The sequence below is a fragment of the Dromaius novaehollandiae genome, chromosome W, assembly GCF_036370855.1.
Source record: "Dromaius novaehollandiae isolate bDroNov1 chromosome W, bDroNov1.hap1, whole genome shotgun sequence".
Lineage (NCBI taxonomy): Eukaryota > Metazoa > Chordata > Aves > Casuariiformes > Dromaiidae > Dromaius > Dromaius novaehollandiae.
The window spans coordinates 24,608,627-24,626,507 of NC_088130.1; the positions used below are offsets into that span (position 1 = coordinate 24,608,627).

At 35.6% G+C, this 17,881-nt stretch overlaps 1 protein-coding gene across 2 annotated transcripts in view; it reads left to right on the top strand.

Moving 5' to 3' along the window:
* Nucleotides 1-12,044, top strand: part of LOC112992384 (centrosomal protein of 120 kDa) — a 39,218-nt gene extending 27,174 nt beyond the window's left edge. For both annotated transcript variants that reach the window (XM_026115396.2, XM_026115397.2), the window contains 2 exons: nt 9,182-9,327; nt 9,869-12,044. In XM_026115396.2, coding sequence (XP_025971181.2) covers nt 9,182-9,327; nt 9,869-10,109 — 387 coding nt within the window. In that variant the 3' untranslated portion in view covers nt 10,110-12,044. The remainder of the gene's footprint in view (nt 1-9,181; nt 9,328-9,868) is intronic.
* Nucleotides 12,045-17,881: the final 5,837 nt, after the last annotated feature.

The following is a 17,881-nucleotide window of genomic DNA, read 5'->3' on the forward strand; positions in this document are numbered from 1 at the left end:
AACTTGCAGAAAAATCAAAATTGCAGATTGTTTTTTTCCTGCTTTGAAAATCCAAGTCTCCGATAATCAAACAGCATGCTCTAACTGCTGTGTTTTAATAGAGCTCATATATATATATAAGGCTTTAAAATATGCTCTTCAAGCTTGTAGTAGTAGCAGCTTCATCCTCACTGAATGCATATGTCTTTGGTTTTTGTCATCATCTACCTTTCATGAATTATAGTAAACACTAGTTAAACAGTGTACTGAAGACTGGCAAGCATTTCCATTGGTCATGACAAACAAATTAGTAAATCATTAATCCCTGTTGCTGAACAAACCTTGACACAGGCCTAAAGCTTCAGAATTCAACTTTAGTAAAAAGTTATTACCTCTCTTCACACCTACTTTCTGCTTGATGAAAAAACCTTATTTTTTTAAGGATTATAGATCCTACTTCATTCCTAGCATTAGAATTTTCTTTTCAGAAAGCAGGAAACTAAGCCTCTCTTTTCTAATTGGTCATTAGTTTTTAACCTGTTTTTTACTTTAAAGAAAGTAAACACACTATACAGTGACTGTTAGCGATGAAATTATAGACTTAGTTTTATTTGCTGTCTTCAAACTGGTCCATTTCTTTTTACTAGTAATTAAAGGAGTCATAAATTGTGCTCTCCAATTTCTGAAATACCTATGCCTAACAAAGTCCTTAGAAAGGTAAGATTTACTTAAGCAGCCATGAAAAGTCCAAACTATTCTTTTTCTTAATACCATGTTTTAAAAATCAGTGTAGAATAAAGGAAAAGCCTGTTGCTTGCCAGATTAACACTGAGTATGTATCACCATCGGGTTTTTATTATAAATTTCATCACGATAGATCTGGCAATCTGAATTTGGTAACATAGGCAGATGGCTTCAGCTGACTCTCATGTTGAAGGTCTGAACCATAAAATGAGTTGGCATGTACAGTAAATTATGCTACCTACTTCTTTTAAAGGGAATCTTCTGTAATGTAAAGGTGGACTTGTATTGTTATACTCTTCTCCTTCATCATATTCTATTGATAAAGGATTTAAACAACTGTAAAGAGCCAAGTAAAAATTAAAGCAGAGCTGATCAGAAGACCATTCACTGTTTTAAATAGAAATTTGGAAACCATTGCTCTAGGAATTTTAGATCTGCTTTAGTTCAGATGATTTGTGCAATTGCACATAGTTTGACCAATTTCTTGTTTAAATTGGATTAGTACCATGTTAATTTTGCATTGCCTCTGGTGAATAGCCACAGGGCTGTAATCTGTGCCAGTAATTTGTCACACCAAAGCCCTCTAGAGAACTATACAAAACATTTGTGTGGTGAGGATTAGATGCTGAAAGCCATATCTTAGATTGTTAATAAATGTTAATGACAAAACCCAGCTGGGAAGTCTTGGAAATGAGATCTAATGCTTTGTGCCCATTGCCAAAAAAATGTTTAAACAGAGATTTCCATTACTCAAAGGTGACCTAGTACAGTCAATTTGTGAATTAAAGAAGCATAACCTACAGGCTAAGCATTTACTAAAACGCTCTTCTGACTAGCAACCATAAAAGTCAATGTTTCGTTAATTAAAAAGTTTCCTTTTACTTTGGAATGAGTTGTTAGCACACATCTGTGGTGCTTTTATATTTTGTAGAATGATATACGAACTATGTAACTTAGAAAACTATGGGACTGTTAATAGAAAAAGCTGTGAACTTCTCCATGTCTGGTATTTTGAATGTTAAACGCAGTGCCAGCTGTAACCAGAAAAAGCCCGGAAGCACACTAGAACACTTGCACATCGTGCTCACACCCTTGTTACTGAAGTACAGAAGCTAGCACAGTTTGTAGGGCTGATTGAAAAACTATAGGCTTTACCATAACGTAATGCAGCTCACTTCTTTCTTCTCCTCTTTGCTATTCTCTGCAACCCTGTATTAATCATTTATTTATCAAACATCTACTCAGCTTTAGGAAGACAAAAATTTCAACAAGTTATCCACATATTTATGTGCGCTCAGATAGTTTTTATTATTTCTAGAAGTATGAAGAACTTTGTCTTTTAAGGTTTGCTGACTAGGACACCCAGATGCTACACAGATGAGATGTATGTAGCTTTATGTATGTGAACATTATTACTGAGAGCAATTAAACCACCTACACAAAATTGCATACATGCTAATGGAGGTTTGAGATACAAAACAGTAGCTGTTTGATTATAAGAAACAGCATTTTAAAACAAGCACCAAAGCTAAGAAAAATGTAATTTTCAGTAGCTAATATCTGTGTTATAATCTAGAAAGCCAAAATAATCTCAAAATAATATGCATACATTATTCAGTGTTCCAGTGGTTGCTTTTGTTTAGGTCTCTTACCATATTTGTACCCTACAAATATGTTCAAAGCAGCACTGATGCATTTGTTTAAAACCACATAGACCTTATTGGCTGGCTGACATTCACTCTATCTTGGTCCAGCCTCCTGTTTATCCACTCAGTAATTAATTTGATTAATTTATAAGTAATTTAGCCAAAGATGGGATGTAAATCTTTGTTTAAAAAGAAAAGGGGAAAAAAAAACAGTTGGAAGTCCAAGTCTTGGTTAAAAACTGTGTCTTGAAACCATCCAGGCCCTCCTACTGACTTGTCAGCTCTGGGTTATTTTCAGAAAACTTTACTTGAGTTCCTTAGCTTCAATCGTAAGTTTTTCCCACAGACTTGCATGGTATGTGTGAGTGGGAGAGTGAATAGTGGCTGCTATTTAGCCATTGTTTAGTCTAGTGTATGTATGTTTACATCTCCCTTTTGGATTTATAGGCAGCTATGGCAAAATAAAGATTGTGCTTCCTTGATTGAAGAGTCTCTTAACTAGAGCACCTGGTGGCATAGAAGGATTCTTTTATGATCCAATTATAACTTCCTTTTTTTTTTTTATTAGGGGTTAATTTCTATTTAATCTCAGTATTTCTGTAGTACCATAGGTTTCAAAACATGATTGAAGGTTCCACCATGCAAATTTATAAAATGATACTCCTGTTCTCAAATGCTTACATTATGAAGATGCAAACTAATGAGGGAAAATAGTAAAATATCAAAGTATATGATCTAATAACTAGTATGTGCTTTTTTTTTTGCTTTTTTTTTTTTTTTTTTTTTAAGGTACTGTTTGGGTTGGCTTGGCTTTGGTTCATTTGTTTACAGGGTTGTAAGAAAAGGATGGCCAGAGTATCAAATTAATAAGGAAAAAAGCTATGTTGATTTCCTACCAATATAGCTGTCTTTAATCTAGCAGCTTCTGATTCTGGAGTGGTTCCTTACCTGAAAATTTAAAATGTAAAATTCTAGAAACTTAAAATTCTTTGAAATTCTAAAGGTTCTTATTCAGGCTTAAAAACAGCCTGACCAGCTACAGTGAGGAATAAATCTGAAGTGTTTGTTATATCAGGAGAAATATATAGGAGCATATTCTCTCTGGAAATAATGTCAAGTATGTCGTACAAAAAGCCTTTGTTCTGAGAATTTTAAATGCATATGTGGATCTGTATGTATGAACTCATGTGCACACGGAGGTACATGTGGAAACACTTTGATGTATGCAGTTACATCCATGTTTTTAAACTAAGCCTATAAAAAATGAAATGAAGATGTCATTAGTGAGGCTAGAGGTGCTGGACTTTTTTATTATTACTATAAGTTTGTGCAAGTGTTTGTTTTATTGATGTTGTTCTCTTTCATTTTGGAAGATCTCTCAGTAAATTCTGATAATTTTTAAGTACTTCCATGCAATAAAGTTCAGTACTTCCTCTGTTCCTTTAAAAAAGGCATTTGTTGCCCAGTGAATTTTTAAAGAGTGATTGGGGGGGAAAAGAAAGTGGTTTTAATACCTGACTGTCTCTGATAAAGTGACACTGGTTTTATCACCATGATGAGTACGAAATCCTTTCCTTTCTCCTGCCCTGACAAAAGACAGTCTTTTTATGGTCCCTGAACAAGTCGTAACAAAATTGTATATAAACATAAAATCAGTGCACCTCACTTCTTATCAAACAAGCATTGTAAATTCTTTGCCATCTTCTTGTATTGGTGTATTATTGGGAAATGAGTTTCTACAGCTCTGCTATGAATGTTATACATACAGCAAGTTTGTTATTATTCACCCTATAAACTGTTATGACAGACTTTTAAAGAAGTCAAAGACTAATGTTGGGAAATGCATTTTAAAGTTACAAAATACTAAGTATATAACTTAAATTACACACTGGGACCATCATAAATGATCCCTTCCCACTTGCTTTCATGTCTCTGAATTAGAGTGGTATTAAACTTGATGTTAAGGGAAGCTTACCTCAGAAAATATTAATTTTTAATTTATTTAATATTTCATGATTAAATGTCATATTATTCAGGTTCATTGTATGGCATCTTTTAAGATGCTGCAGAAATTCTCCTTTTTCATTGTTACAGGACTAGAATTAATCTCCTCCTTTCCTAAACAATGCCAAATGTCATGTGTATATCATAATGATATATTAGTTAAAGTTTGCTTATGCACGTAGATCACATTAAATTTCTAGTCTAATTGCATTTATCTGAAAGGAAGTCCTATCCAGTGTTACCTTTAGAGACAAAATATACTGATAATAGTTTTTGTCCTTTATGGAGAAAAGGAGCATTTGGTAGTCTCTCTATCCACCTTACTTCTCTGTAAGTGTAGGGATATTGTGTTGAGCAGTGGGTATCCTCAGCAGTGCTCACTGGAGATTTTTAGACTTTCTTCTGGGAGAGAAACATCAAGATGAACAGGCACCAAACAAAAGTTGCAAAAGGAAGGTCTCGCTTTTCCTAGTCTGTTACTGGCTTTAGCATTGTTCCCGCTTTCGTCCTTTCCTTGCTGTCATTAAATATCACTAAATATGTTTCTTCATCAAGAAACTTGCGGTTCTGAAACTAGTTTGTTCAGTGAGGACATAAAGGACCAACTGAGATCCTTACTGATCAGTAAAAAAGGATTAGGAGTTTTCTATCCTCTTCCTGGTTTGACTGAGCTTAAGACATTCCATTAATGTTCAGTATATGTACTTCAAATGTGTACTGCTTCTTTCAGTTTGTTTTAAATACCTTTTTTGCTATCAATCTGACACTGTGGGTGTGCTGTCAAACAGCAGGAGCATCTGGATCATTGAATTTTCTTGCCTTAAATAGTAAGGTCGCAAATTATCACGAAATTTCTATGCCCAGGTGCTTCTTATGGCCAAGGTACCATTCTGTCTTTTCCCTGAAGTTGCAGCTGTAAAAATATTCTTTCAAAATTTTACCACCTTATCCAATTGGATAATAGATTCCACAAACTGAAGGACTGGATTAAGGATATTTCTATTCAGTATAGTTGCAGCTGCTTAGTGATTTCTGTGTATTCTATGCCTCACAATATTCTGTTTAAATAGTAGACAGATGTCTTTTTTTTTTTCCTGCCCTGTTAATGTCTTGCTGTGCTCCTAGTGAGTGCTGCTCCGCATCAGTTTTCCAGTCGTTAGTTTTCAGATAATGTTTTCCCCAAGAACCTACCTTCAGAAAAAAGTCTCTCCTAGAATTACTGAGATAAACAAATGTGATAAACTCCTGTTAATGCCCCAGCTTCCCATGACAGTTTCAAACAGGGCACACTTAGAGCATGAATTAACTGGACTACCGAGCTAAGGGGTATTTCTTAAAGAAATTCATCCTGTTCTCATAATCCACAACAGTTCCTTGAACTGAAGCTAATCATAGGTACAAATTAACATAGCTAGCCAGGCTAGAAGAGGAAATAAAGGCATTTAGATCTCCTGTCCTCTGTAAGAGATCTAGATTATGACCTACCTCAGTTAAGAGGAAGATGTCATAACCGCATCTTCCACAATAGGGAGGTGTTTTTCCTAGATATGAGACATTTTTGCTTGGAAATTGAATTCTTAAGTAACCTATTGAGGGGCTGACAAGACTTGTACCCCTGCTAGATAAGGTAAATAGGAAAACCAGGTTGGATTAGACAAATTAATTCCAGAAGTAGAATTTGGATATGCTGCCACTAGTGCTTTCACCTCAGGGAGATTCATAGCAAGTTTCTTCGGATTTACGGTCTAATCAGGGAAAGTATGTGGTCACCACTCTGAAGAACTCAATTCATTTCCCCTGTTTACAGAAAACTAGAAATTTTTAGATTTGGTCTATACTTAACAGTACAACTACTGTTATTACACCAAGCTATTTAAGACCATATAATACTTCCTGAAATTAAGGAGATGATTGGAGCTTACAGTCTACAGAATCATTGTTATCCTTCTGAGCAAAAGGACAGCAAACAGTTAAACCCAGGATAAATACAACTTTCATGATAGGTGGGATAATTGAATTTCTCCTTTTTGCTCATTGTATATTGAAATTGGGCTTTACTGTCTGGATGTTATTGCTTACTGAGGTATTTAGAAACCAGAGAATACTGTTGTGAGCTTCTCTATGAATTTATAAATAACACAAGCTGGCTGACTTTCCTGTGTTAAATACTGCTTCAACACTTATGCTTGATCTATAGCATTTTTCTAATACAAATGTTCAGCTTAATTCTAAAAGTTCCATGATTGAAGAAGCTCCTAACATGCTTGGTATATTGTTTCCGTAATTAATTTTCACTCTTTTAATAAATGGCACCTTCTTTCCAGTTGGAATTTACCTAGTTTTGAATTTCAGCCATTACTTCTCTTTGCAAAAACATAAGAACTGGCAAACTGATGTGAAATGTCCATCTAGCCCAGACTCCTGTCTCTGACAGTGGCCAACAGGAGATGCATAACACCTAGGAACGGGGCTTGGATATCTTGGAATACCCTCCAGCTGCCAGCAGTCAGTTACTTAAGTACAGCAGGAGTCAGAGTTTGCATTCAGATTGTCATGCTTAACAACCCTCAGTGGATGTATTCTTCACCATTTTTGTCTGTTTCCTTTTCAAGCTCATTCATATTTTTCTCCTCATAAGATCCCACTTTAACAACACTGAGTAATTTTGGATCAGTAGCAGACTTTGCTTCTTCCATAATCACTGCCTCATTTATGAATATATCAAAGAGCACAGATTCCTCCTTGCTATTGTGAAAATGATCAATTCCTATCCTTTCTCTGATCTTTTAACCCCTTGATAATCTGACAGAGGACTTTATGAAGCTTTTGGTGTTTGAGGTTTGGGTTTCGGGGGGCTTTTTTGTTTTAAGACTAGTTGGAGGTATGACTTTTTTACAACAATTGAGTTCATTCTTCCTGATGTATCCATACAGCCTATTAATTTTGTTTTAATTATGGTTTCAGCTAGTTTGTCCATTGTGGAAGCAAGCTGTACTGGTAGTTCCTGGATCTTCTTAAAATCTCTTTTAAAAATGGGAAAACAGTTCTCATTCCTGTGGCATAAACACCAATTTTAGTGACAGATTACACCTCCAGTTAGTTTTAACTTCATGTTTGAATTTCCCTAGAACTCTTGAAAATTTTTTGGATAAATACCATCTGGCTGTAGTGATTTGTTACTATTTGGTATATGTATTAGTTGATTCCTTTTCTAGAAACCTATTCTACTTTAATCTGAGACTGTTCTTCAAACCTGTCCCACATAAAAAGTCTCTCACATAGGAATGTTCTCTTGTGATGGATGGGGTAGAAAGGACTGTTGCCTTATCTTCCTCGAGTGCTTTTTTACACTTCGATCATCTATCAGCTCTAGAGACTCTTTGGCAGGATTCCCGCTTCTGGTTTTATTATTAGTATGTATCCGTTTAGCAAATTGTTCTTCAGTCTTTTTGGCCTGCCTCACTGCAGTTTTAACATTTAATTTGCCAGACTGGTGTATTGGATTTAGTATGAAAGTAAAGTAGTTGGGGGTTACTTATATTCACATTAACCATTAGAATTTTGTTTATAACAATTCTTTGTGACATTCACATTTTTTTCTACTTACTGATAATCAACAGGCAGTGCTTAAGGTGGCCTCTAAATATAGTCTGGGAATTGGGACTCAAAACTACCTGGCTAAAAGCCTTGAGTAGGCTTTTTCCAGATATTATTGGGCTGGCTGTATAATGAATATACTCACAGATATGGAACAAAATTATCTTTATCACTGTAATAAATATAAAACTTATTTTATGAACATTGTTTTAGTCTGATATACTTGATTGTGTTCAAGTTAAAGCCAAGCACGTACTTCACAGAGTATCTGAATTTAGGATGTTCATGGAGCTTGCTGCCTTATTATTTTAGCTACAGGAACAAGTGCCATTTTTCTTTAGGAGTTCTGGCTCTGAGTGTAAGACTGACTGTATTGAGTCAATGAGGGCATATTGAAAATTGGAGGAAAACAAGAGGAGAAGGGACTCCTCTTGAAGTTGAGACAGTGTACTGCCACCGAGTAGTAGTGGACTCGAACTGTAGTTCTGTTGTAGTGTCTCTCTAGAGCTGCAAAAACCAAACTCAGAAGAAGCTAAACTTAGAATGTGTGAGTGAATTAGATAACTTATTCTGTGGATTTAATCTAAGGCTTCATTTAGGATTGGAAAACTGTGAAAGGAAACCTAACAAGTTTTAGATTTTCAAGCCTTACTTTTTAAATACAGATTGCGGCTTCAGAAGGTCATTCTTGAAGCGTAACATATAATTAATTGGAGAGCAGTGCTTTGACACTAGGCAATGCAGGGCCAATAATACAAGTTTGTGCAGCTACTTAGCATTTTATGCTTCTTATTTCTCAAAAAAAAGTGTTACAATTTAAAATACTGTGTAAGCAGTGGCAACCAGATAAATCTCAGTATCTTGAGCAGTTTCACAAGTAAAGTTATTTATTGGCCTAAGTCAGAATTTGTAAAAGAGCTTGTAACATATTCTTGCTATTCAGTTAATGGGAAGATATCTGACAAAGCTCCAGCTCCAGCTGATCCAGCTTGGACAGCTGTTTGTTACAATTGTGATAGTCATTGGTCTTGAAGTATTATAGATATCAACAACTTAGACATCCTGTTTAACTCCTGCATTTCTAATACCACTGGAGACTTCTTAATTATCATGAGTTCATCCTTCAAGTTTTGCATATGTCAATAGAATTAGCATTTTTACATATAAGCATGTAATCAACTGAGTTACCTTTTCACCCCTTCCTACCGTAGCGTGAACAAGAAAATGCAATGGCTCGCCTTAAAAAGCAGCAACAAGAGCTGGAGCACATGAGGCTGCGCTATTTGGCAGCAGAAGAGAAAGAGCTGGGGAAAACAGACCGACAAGAGCTGGAGGACATCAGAAATGAACTTAACAGGTATTAAAGCATCTCTAAGTTTTCCTCCTCCCCCCCCCCCCCCACCTCAAAGTAGGAGAAGGTTCAGTTAAATCAAGATTATAATTGGCTGTCAGTCCAGTAAAGGAATACAGTTTAGTGTCCCTTAGGTAAAGATTACAGTTTAGTGTGCCTTAGGTAAAGATTGCCCATTTATAAAATGTAACAGTGCTGTACTATAGAAAATCTATGCTTAAGGCCACTGTACCCTGTTTTTTATGCTATGATCATTGTACTGCACCAGGCTTCTTTTTTTATTTTAAACCTTTAATTCTAAGCAGAACTGCTGCATAAAGGAAAGAAAAGAGGTATTTCTTACCTTCTAGGTATTCTTAGATTCTAGGTATTATATGAACATTTCTTTTACTGGCATTTATTTTTCTTTAGTATAAGGGGTAATTTTTTATAAAATTCTTTTTCACTAACTTCTCAGTAGATCAGTAACTTCCAGAGTTCATATGAAAATAATCACAAGTTTTTAATATGGCTTATCCTCTGATACCTTCCATTTTATCAACATCAGGCTAAAGCAACAAGAAGAAGAAAGAAAGCAATTGCAAGATGCTGGAGAGAATTTTGCTGGTAGAGCGGACAGTCTTCAGTCTAGAAAATTAAATGAGAACATGGATGATTATCTATCTCGTCTGATAGAAGAGAGGGATACCCTGTTGAGAACAGGAGTATATAATCATGAAGACCATATTGTAAGTGAACTTGATCGTCAAATCAGAGAGGCTATTGAAAAAAGGAACAGCACTAAATAGAAGCATATAGGAAACTATAAGAAGTCAGAGCCTAAGTTGGAACAGAGTAATTAATTTTGTAAACCTGTAGTTCTTACTCTGCAAAGATGTAAGGACATGCTTAATTTTGCACGCTGTTGTTAGCCTTTTTGAAGTCAATGTAAATATTTGCAACATATGACATTAAGGACAGTTTTAAGTTTTATGGGGGGGTTGCTGCTTTTTTAATGTTTTTATACCATATTTATATATGTGTAAAATATGTATTTATTTTGTGTACTCTTCTGAAATGTTTTCTACCTCTTTGCATCACCCTGGCTAGATTTACTTGTAATATTTTTATGGCCCTAAAGTTTTTTGTTCAATATTATCATAATTTATTACAATTTTAAAAAAAATCTTTTCAACAGTACTAGGAAAAAGTGACATTAACTTAAGCAAAGTGCTGTACTTGAACAAATGTCATTTCTTATCAAATTGCAAGGTATTCAATTTTTGCTTCTGCACCCATAGTCAAGATAACTAAGTTCTGTAGCTAGTATTCTTTTAAGAGCATAGGTTTTGGAAAACTTGTAATAGCCAGTGATAAGATTTTTGGGGGGGGGGGTGGAACCCAAAGAAAAATCTATCAAACTGAAACTCCATGAAATACTGAGTAACTAAATCTGGGATGAACATGTGAGGGGGTAAAGCCCTAATTCAGGAACACCTGTGCATGCTTATATCCATCCCTAATGAGGAAGGATATTTGAAGCGCTGATTAAGTGCATTTACATACCTCATTTAAATCTGAACACATACATAGTAAAAGTAACAAGAGCTTTTCTAAGTAAAGATGTTTTCCTTAATCAAGGTCTAACCCATTTACAGTGACTAACCTGAATATCAAAGCATATTTTCTCAATACCACTTAAATTGTATGTGATTTTTATTCAGTTGTTGAAATATGAACAAGACAAAGTATCAAGTTGTTAAAAACCAGAAGAGAAATCTACCAGAAATATTAGTTTGTGCATAATCACAGTTGAATAAGGACAGTTTTGGATTCCAGCCTTCACTCAGTTTCAGTGATTTTAAAATCATATGTGTGGATCTAGCTAGCTATATAAACTTAGAACGCTGTCCTACCAGTAGGGGGTTTTGTCTGTCCCATTGGCACAAATGTTTTTCTTTTTGAATCTTGTATATTTGAAGAGAAAAAAATCCTAGGATTTGATTTGTTTTAAAATGAGCAGAGATAACCATACAAAAATTCCTTTTTCTGAACATAAGAAAATTAGTGTACTTCCATGGACATAACTGTGTAAGTGTTACCTTCCTCTTTTGGATGGTATGAGTTACAGAATACAGACTTTCTATTGCATCTGGGTGTGCCTCTCAAGTGCATTATTTCTCCTCCTCTAACAACTAACCTACCTCCTTGTGTAACAAACTGTTTGTTTAGGCCCATTAGAAAAGCTTTAAACAAGTTATATAAATACCAAGATCTTTTTTCCATGGGAAATTATTACTTATGGATGCTAAATTTCACAAGAAATGCTTTTTTGATACTTTGTACACTTACTTTGTTCTTGTATTTTTTTTAATGAGTGTTCTTAAAGAGGTCCCACTCTGCTAGCAAAAGGAATAATACATGTTTATAAATCCATGACAGTTAAATTTTAAAATTTGTACGTTATGGCTGTATATCTTATCACTGATGCATGAGCATATGCAATTATAATAAAATGAATGAGGGGGTTGCTTGTATTTTGAAGGGAAGACCTGAAGCCGTTTTTCTTCAAATGCCTTTGCTAGCAGTGTAGTTTCTTGTTCAAACACGAGGGGGTGCATTAGACTTAAAGATCTCAAAATGGTTGAATGTAAAAATTCCTATAATGAATAATTGGTGATCTTTCATATTGGTATTCTTTGACTTTTCAGGTGTGTTATTAAATAAAATTCAAATTTTAAGTATTCTTGGAATGTTGTGCTTTTTTGACTACATATTTGAACAAAGTCATGTTTAATATTGCAGAAAATACGAAGTTTTAATGCTTCAAAGCATAACGTTGATATGTTCACTTTCAAAAATAATTTCATGTTTACATTTCTAACCCAGTAATAAAATAGTCATGTTGCTTGGGAGTTTAAGAAACCCCTCAGATGAGTATTTTCTAGTAAATCAAAGTAAGAGTAAATATAAGGTGAGGCATTTGTTTTTCTTAAAAAAAAAAAAAAAAAAATTAAAACTATAAGCATGCTGATTTAAGCTATTTGGGTCCACCTTAAGTCACTTAAAAGTCACTACTTATAGTATGATAAGCATTAAATTTTGTGGTTCTTAATAAATTATTTAGTGTTTTTGTTTTGTTATACAGGCATTGTCCTTAGTATTACTTATTTCTATTCAGATGAGAAAGTATTATTTTAGGTTTAATGTTTTCAGATTAGACTTCCCCCCCCCCCAAGGACAATGTTTGAAATACCTCAGTCCAAAATATCTAGAAAAATATATTTGTACTAGATAGCTATAGGAGAGGTGAGCTCAGTATTATTCTCTTTTATATTTAATTTGGGTTCCAGTTGGCTTCTTGTTGCCTTAAAGCCATTTATGGTATTGTCACACCTCAGTTTGAAGATGATAACAATTAAGTGGAAAGACCAAATATAATTTTTATCAAGTTTTAAAATATCTCTTCATAGCAAAAAGAAATGCCATCTGAAACAAATGCATGAGATAACAAGCTTATTTTAATTTATCCAGCATAAAAATCCTACTAGAAAGAAGCAGGACTGAGAACTGTAGACACACTATATGCATTTAAAAATTGGGGGGGATGACAAAATCCAGGCCTTGCTGACCTCATTGCAGACATCTACTGTTAATTTTGATGCAGCCAGGTTTCACTAGGGAAGCTTATGTGATTACTTCAAAGCAAGTAATTTTACTAGTATGCTTGCAGTGTAAACCCAAATGCCCATAAAAAATAGTAGTTAATACTGTTTTCTTTTTTCTATTGACAAGTAAGTTCAAGCCTTTATAGTCCATAGTCCTCTGGCCCAGAACTTGTAGTTGGCTCTGAATAAAGAGAATTAAGAAGAAATTATATCCTATATTTGTCCACATCCAGTCTTTTAAGGACAAATCAGTAGTCCCTCTGGACATGAAGATACCTAGAAACACTATTCTTGAATGTGACAATCATGTGCTAGAGGATCCCTTCTCTTCTCATTGTGCTAGTTATTGTTGCACTGGCGGGGACTTGCTGGTATTACAGAGCTTAACTGCCAGGAAGTTACCTGAAATTATCTAGTATGGGCTTAAAGGTAAAGCAGCAAATGCACATCTAATATCTCTGTATGCCTTCAAATGAAGCTTTAGCTAAGATTTTTGAGAGCTGATGCAAAAAAGGGCCTCCCCCCCCCCGCTAGTTATTAGAAAGTTCGTCAGAAAAATTGTCTCTAAATAAATTCTTAGCTACTCAAGCAGCAGAATTCATTATGAAAAAAAAAAAAAAAGACACTACATTATTTTAAAAAGAAGAAAAGAACACTGTTTTGCTTTGAAGTTGGATTATTAAAATATATAGTTACATGACTGATCTTTCCAGTATATTGTTTTTTGGGGTGAAGCTGTAATGACTCTATCACTATAATATTTTAGCAGTTATCCAACACTTTCAACACTAATGCACTTTTGGAAATTGCTGTTGTGGAAAAAAAGCAATGTTATGTCTGGCACTGAGCTTTCAAGTATTCAAGCCACAGTTCTCCTTCATTGCAGTCTAAATCGTTCTGCGTTCCATGCGCTGAGATAAACCTTAGTGCACAAACAAGGGCGGAAGTCCTCTATCATATCTTCTAAGTGCTACTGAAGTATTTATACCATTTACTACATATTTACACAATTATTTATTTTGCTACTACTGTGCCTAAATGATCGTGACCTGTGTCAAGCCTTGGATAGGAAGCACTAGCCCTGCTATTGTTAAAGACAGAAGTGTAGAAGGCGGCTGTATACTTAGATCTCATTTCATTTGTTTCTCCAGGGGGTTGTATTAGTAGTGTTTTCATTAGAAATGTTTTTACAGATGTCGGCTATCCAGATATGAAGTCTCTGTGGTGGAAAAGCAGTCAGGAGTTTGGCATTCAGACTAGAAAGAAAAAAGTCAGCTTTGAGAGACTAATTTATAGAAAAATAATTTACTGACTTTCTGATGTATAAATGTACAGTAACCCCATGGTGGCTTTAATGTAGAGTAATTGAATTCTTTCAAGTATAGAAATTATTTTCTATTCTTAACTTTAAGAAACTGTACAGCCTGTCATTCCCCATCACGGAAGACTAAAATAGTCCCCATTAATAATGCTCTCGAAAAAGCAGCACCCACTACTTTGCAGTCCAGTACTGTTGGTTTGTTGTTTTTTTTTTTTTTCCAAGTGAAATACTTGTAGTAGTTCGACAGCATTTTTAAACAATTTATGTATTACTGCAAAAAGTTTTGTCCTAACTATATACATACAGTACTGATCGTTGTGGAGTTGCACTGTTACTGAATGTTTGACCAAAGAGTTTTGGTGCAGTTACTGAGACATACTTGCATTGACAAAATAATACGCAATCAAAATCCAGAGTAGGTTTACTGGGGCAGAGGGAATCTAGTAGAACATGGTCTATAGTCTAATAGTGTTTCAACATTTACTGCATGTAACTCATAGTTTCAACAGTACTATGAGCAAACAATGTAAAAATGGTTTTCAATTACCACTGTCATCATAAGTTTCGTTTTACAAATAGAAACATAAATAGGGCAGCAGAATTAAGGCAATGGGGTTGTGACTGAAGCAGGCAATCAAGCCAAGAAATGCTTTACAGAAATGAGGATTAAGTGGTGATGGTACGTCTTCAACATTTGGGCAATTATTTCATTGCTCAGCGTAAGTGGGATTTTTTTTTATTTTGTTCTTCACTCTTGGAAGCAGAGAAAAGAATGTCACTGCTCCCATGTTAAGAGATGTTGGTTGTACAATACACTAAACCGTTAGTGTGTTGGCCTGAGTAGGTTATTTTTGGAAACAAGATTAAGGTTGTAATACACCAGGTGATCCCAGTCAGGGCTGAAAGGCAGAATAAGCTATTGCTTGCATGACCCTCAGAGACAGCCATAAAGGCCAAGAGTCCTGCTGTAGTAGGCAGGAAGTTGACAACTTTGCGTCCAACGGAACAACACAATCTAGTAGTCTACGCTTATAGGCAGCAGTTTAAGCCAATACGGCTGATATGTTTCCATCAGTATTAACACATACTTGGTTTAAAGTGCAAGACCCAACCTGTATTCCTGAGGATTATTCAGGCAATGTAGTGGATAAGTTACTGAACTGTATAATTATACACTGGTACAACGATGATGTTTTTGACTGCAATTTTCCTAAATGTGGATGCCTATGATGCTTAAAACATTCTAGTTTGCTGATACCGCTTCACTTTTCTGATACCAATCCAATTATTCCACCGATAACATGAAGCTAATAACTCCAAAGTAAATGAGAAAATTAAACAGGATGCCAAAAGCAAGACCACATAACTACCACAAAGAATCAGTAGGTGCATCTCCATCACCATGAGAGGGCACTGCTGTTTCTGGGAAAAAGAGTGTGTGTGTCTGTGTCTGTACGTACACGCGTACTCCTGTGCTAGTGAGGTTTACCTGGCCCATCCTTTCCTAAGTGACCAGTTTCCTGCTCTTGCCATTACTTCAGCCTCCTGCCCCACGCAGATGTCACTGCACTGCATCACACTGTATGCGATACTCGCAGCTCAAAGAACTGGGAAAATGTCCACATTTGGATGCTCCTAGAGTCTTAGACCCATACATGCTCCTGCTCCCTCTCCCATCCTGCAGAACAGTTAGATACTGTTTTTTAATCCATGACTGTATCTTCCTGTTGTATATATACAACAAATCATTAAAATGGGCCTGAAGGTTTATCAGAGAATAAAGATTTTTATAATATTGATTCCTATTTCATTTTCATAGATTATTATCAATGCAGATGGAGCATAATGGTAGAGATGAGCAAACTTAGCAAGAGGAAATCTTAGAAGGCAATATTTATGTAATGCACTGTAAGGGAAAAGCAACGCTATTTGTTGGGCAGGGCAGCAAAGCCCGCCTACCTAAAGCTTGTGTTGCAATATTCATGCAAGGTGGCAGACTATTTCCATTAGTGTAAGGGGATCTCACAGACGGACAGTGAGTTGGGTACAAACTATGCGGTTTCTCTCCCTGCCTCTGCTGTAAGTGTGTTGAGTGATCGTGAACAAGGCTCTGTGCCTCCATTTCCTAGCTCCAAAATGAGAATAATGGTGGAAAACCCTTTTTGTATAAGTGGTTCACAAACTGCTTTAAATTTAGCGTATCTGTGTGCTGAACACCAGCCTGTTAACACCCTGAAAGGGATAGTTGCTAGCTTCTGTCAGGATGTTTCTCCAGCAAGTGAGTAGAATTTACACTACCTAATTTTGCTCTTGTTTTGTAGATAAATTGGTATCTTCTTTCACTGCTTTGGCTAATTACCAATTCACCAAAAGCTTTTAGAAAAAGTATGTAATTTTCTTTAATTTCTAGGGAGATTAAGGGAATCTAGGGCTGCAGCCTCTCAAGAAAGGCTGGGTTAAGCTTCTTTTCAAGAGATGAATAAAAAATAAAATCTCTTGGTAAAGGCAGATAAAAAGCAAAAAAAAAAAAAATCTGAGGTTTTGGGCCTGCCCATGACAAGACTGTATGTGGCATGAGGAAGCACCGTTTACTTCTGTCTCTCTCCCTATTGGTAAGATGAAGATGGTTGCTCACTATAGCGATGTTTTGAAGAACAGCTAGTTAATGCCTCATTGTTATAGCAGTTTGGAAAAGAAAAGGCCAGATGTTGTTTGCCACCTCCTTCCTATTGAGCGAAAAAGTAATTGTGAGGGTTTTAGTGAAAACTTTTATAGGAAAATCATTTCCTGTCTTCTCAGTATTGAAATACTAATAAAAGCAAATCCTGATTATCCTAATAAACATGATAGAGACAGTTGGAAACGAGTCTTAAAGCAGGGGGGAGCCAACTCATAACAAAATAACACTGCACCACAGGATGCCTGTGCAGGACAGGTTGCCCAGGAGAAGGTTGCCAGGTCTCTACCCTGGCCTGGAGGTCAGCACAAACATGGGGGGCTGCTGGGCCACAAAGTCCAAACCTCTCCTGTATGGCTATTTTTTGGCAGAATGGAAAGTGTCAGTTCTGCAAGGTTCCTTGGGTTTTCTTTCTTTTCCTTCTTTTCATGCTCATTGAATAAGTCATTCTCAACATTTGCACCATCACTCCTGGAAATATCCCACCACTATAAAAGGAAAGTATCTTAGCTCAAATAAATGCTTGTAGAATTAAAAAAAATAATAAACTACTGCCCACGTCTTTATTTTGCTTACTGCTTATTTTACCATTCAAGTCTCAGCTAAAAATGCATTTCATGCTTTATGGAATGCAGTTCATTTCAGAGCACAAACAACATACCAACTTGTGTACCACAAAATAACAAGCTTCCATGACTACAGGCAGGTCTGTTGTTTATACTGCCAGATTCAAACTTTTAGTTAGATAATTTTTGGCAATGAAAGCACCTACTCTGTTACTTATACACCAGTTAATCCTGACTTATATAAAAAAAAACAACCCAAAAAAAGAAAACGAAAGTCCATTTATGACCTCCAGAGTCTTAGCTTAACTTCTACGCTGTAGGAAGAGATGATTTAGGGTACGTCACATTA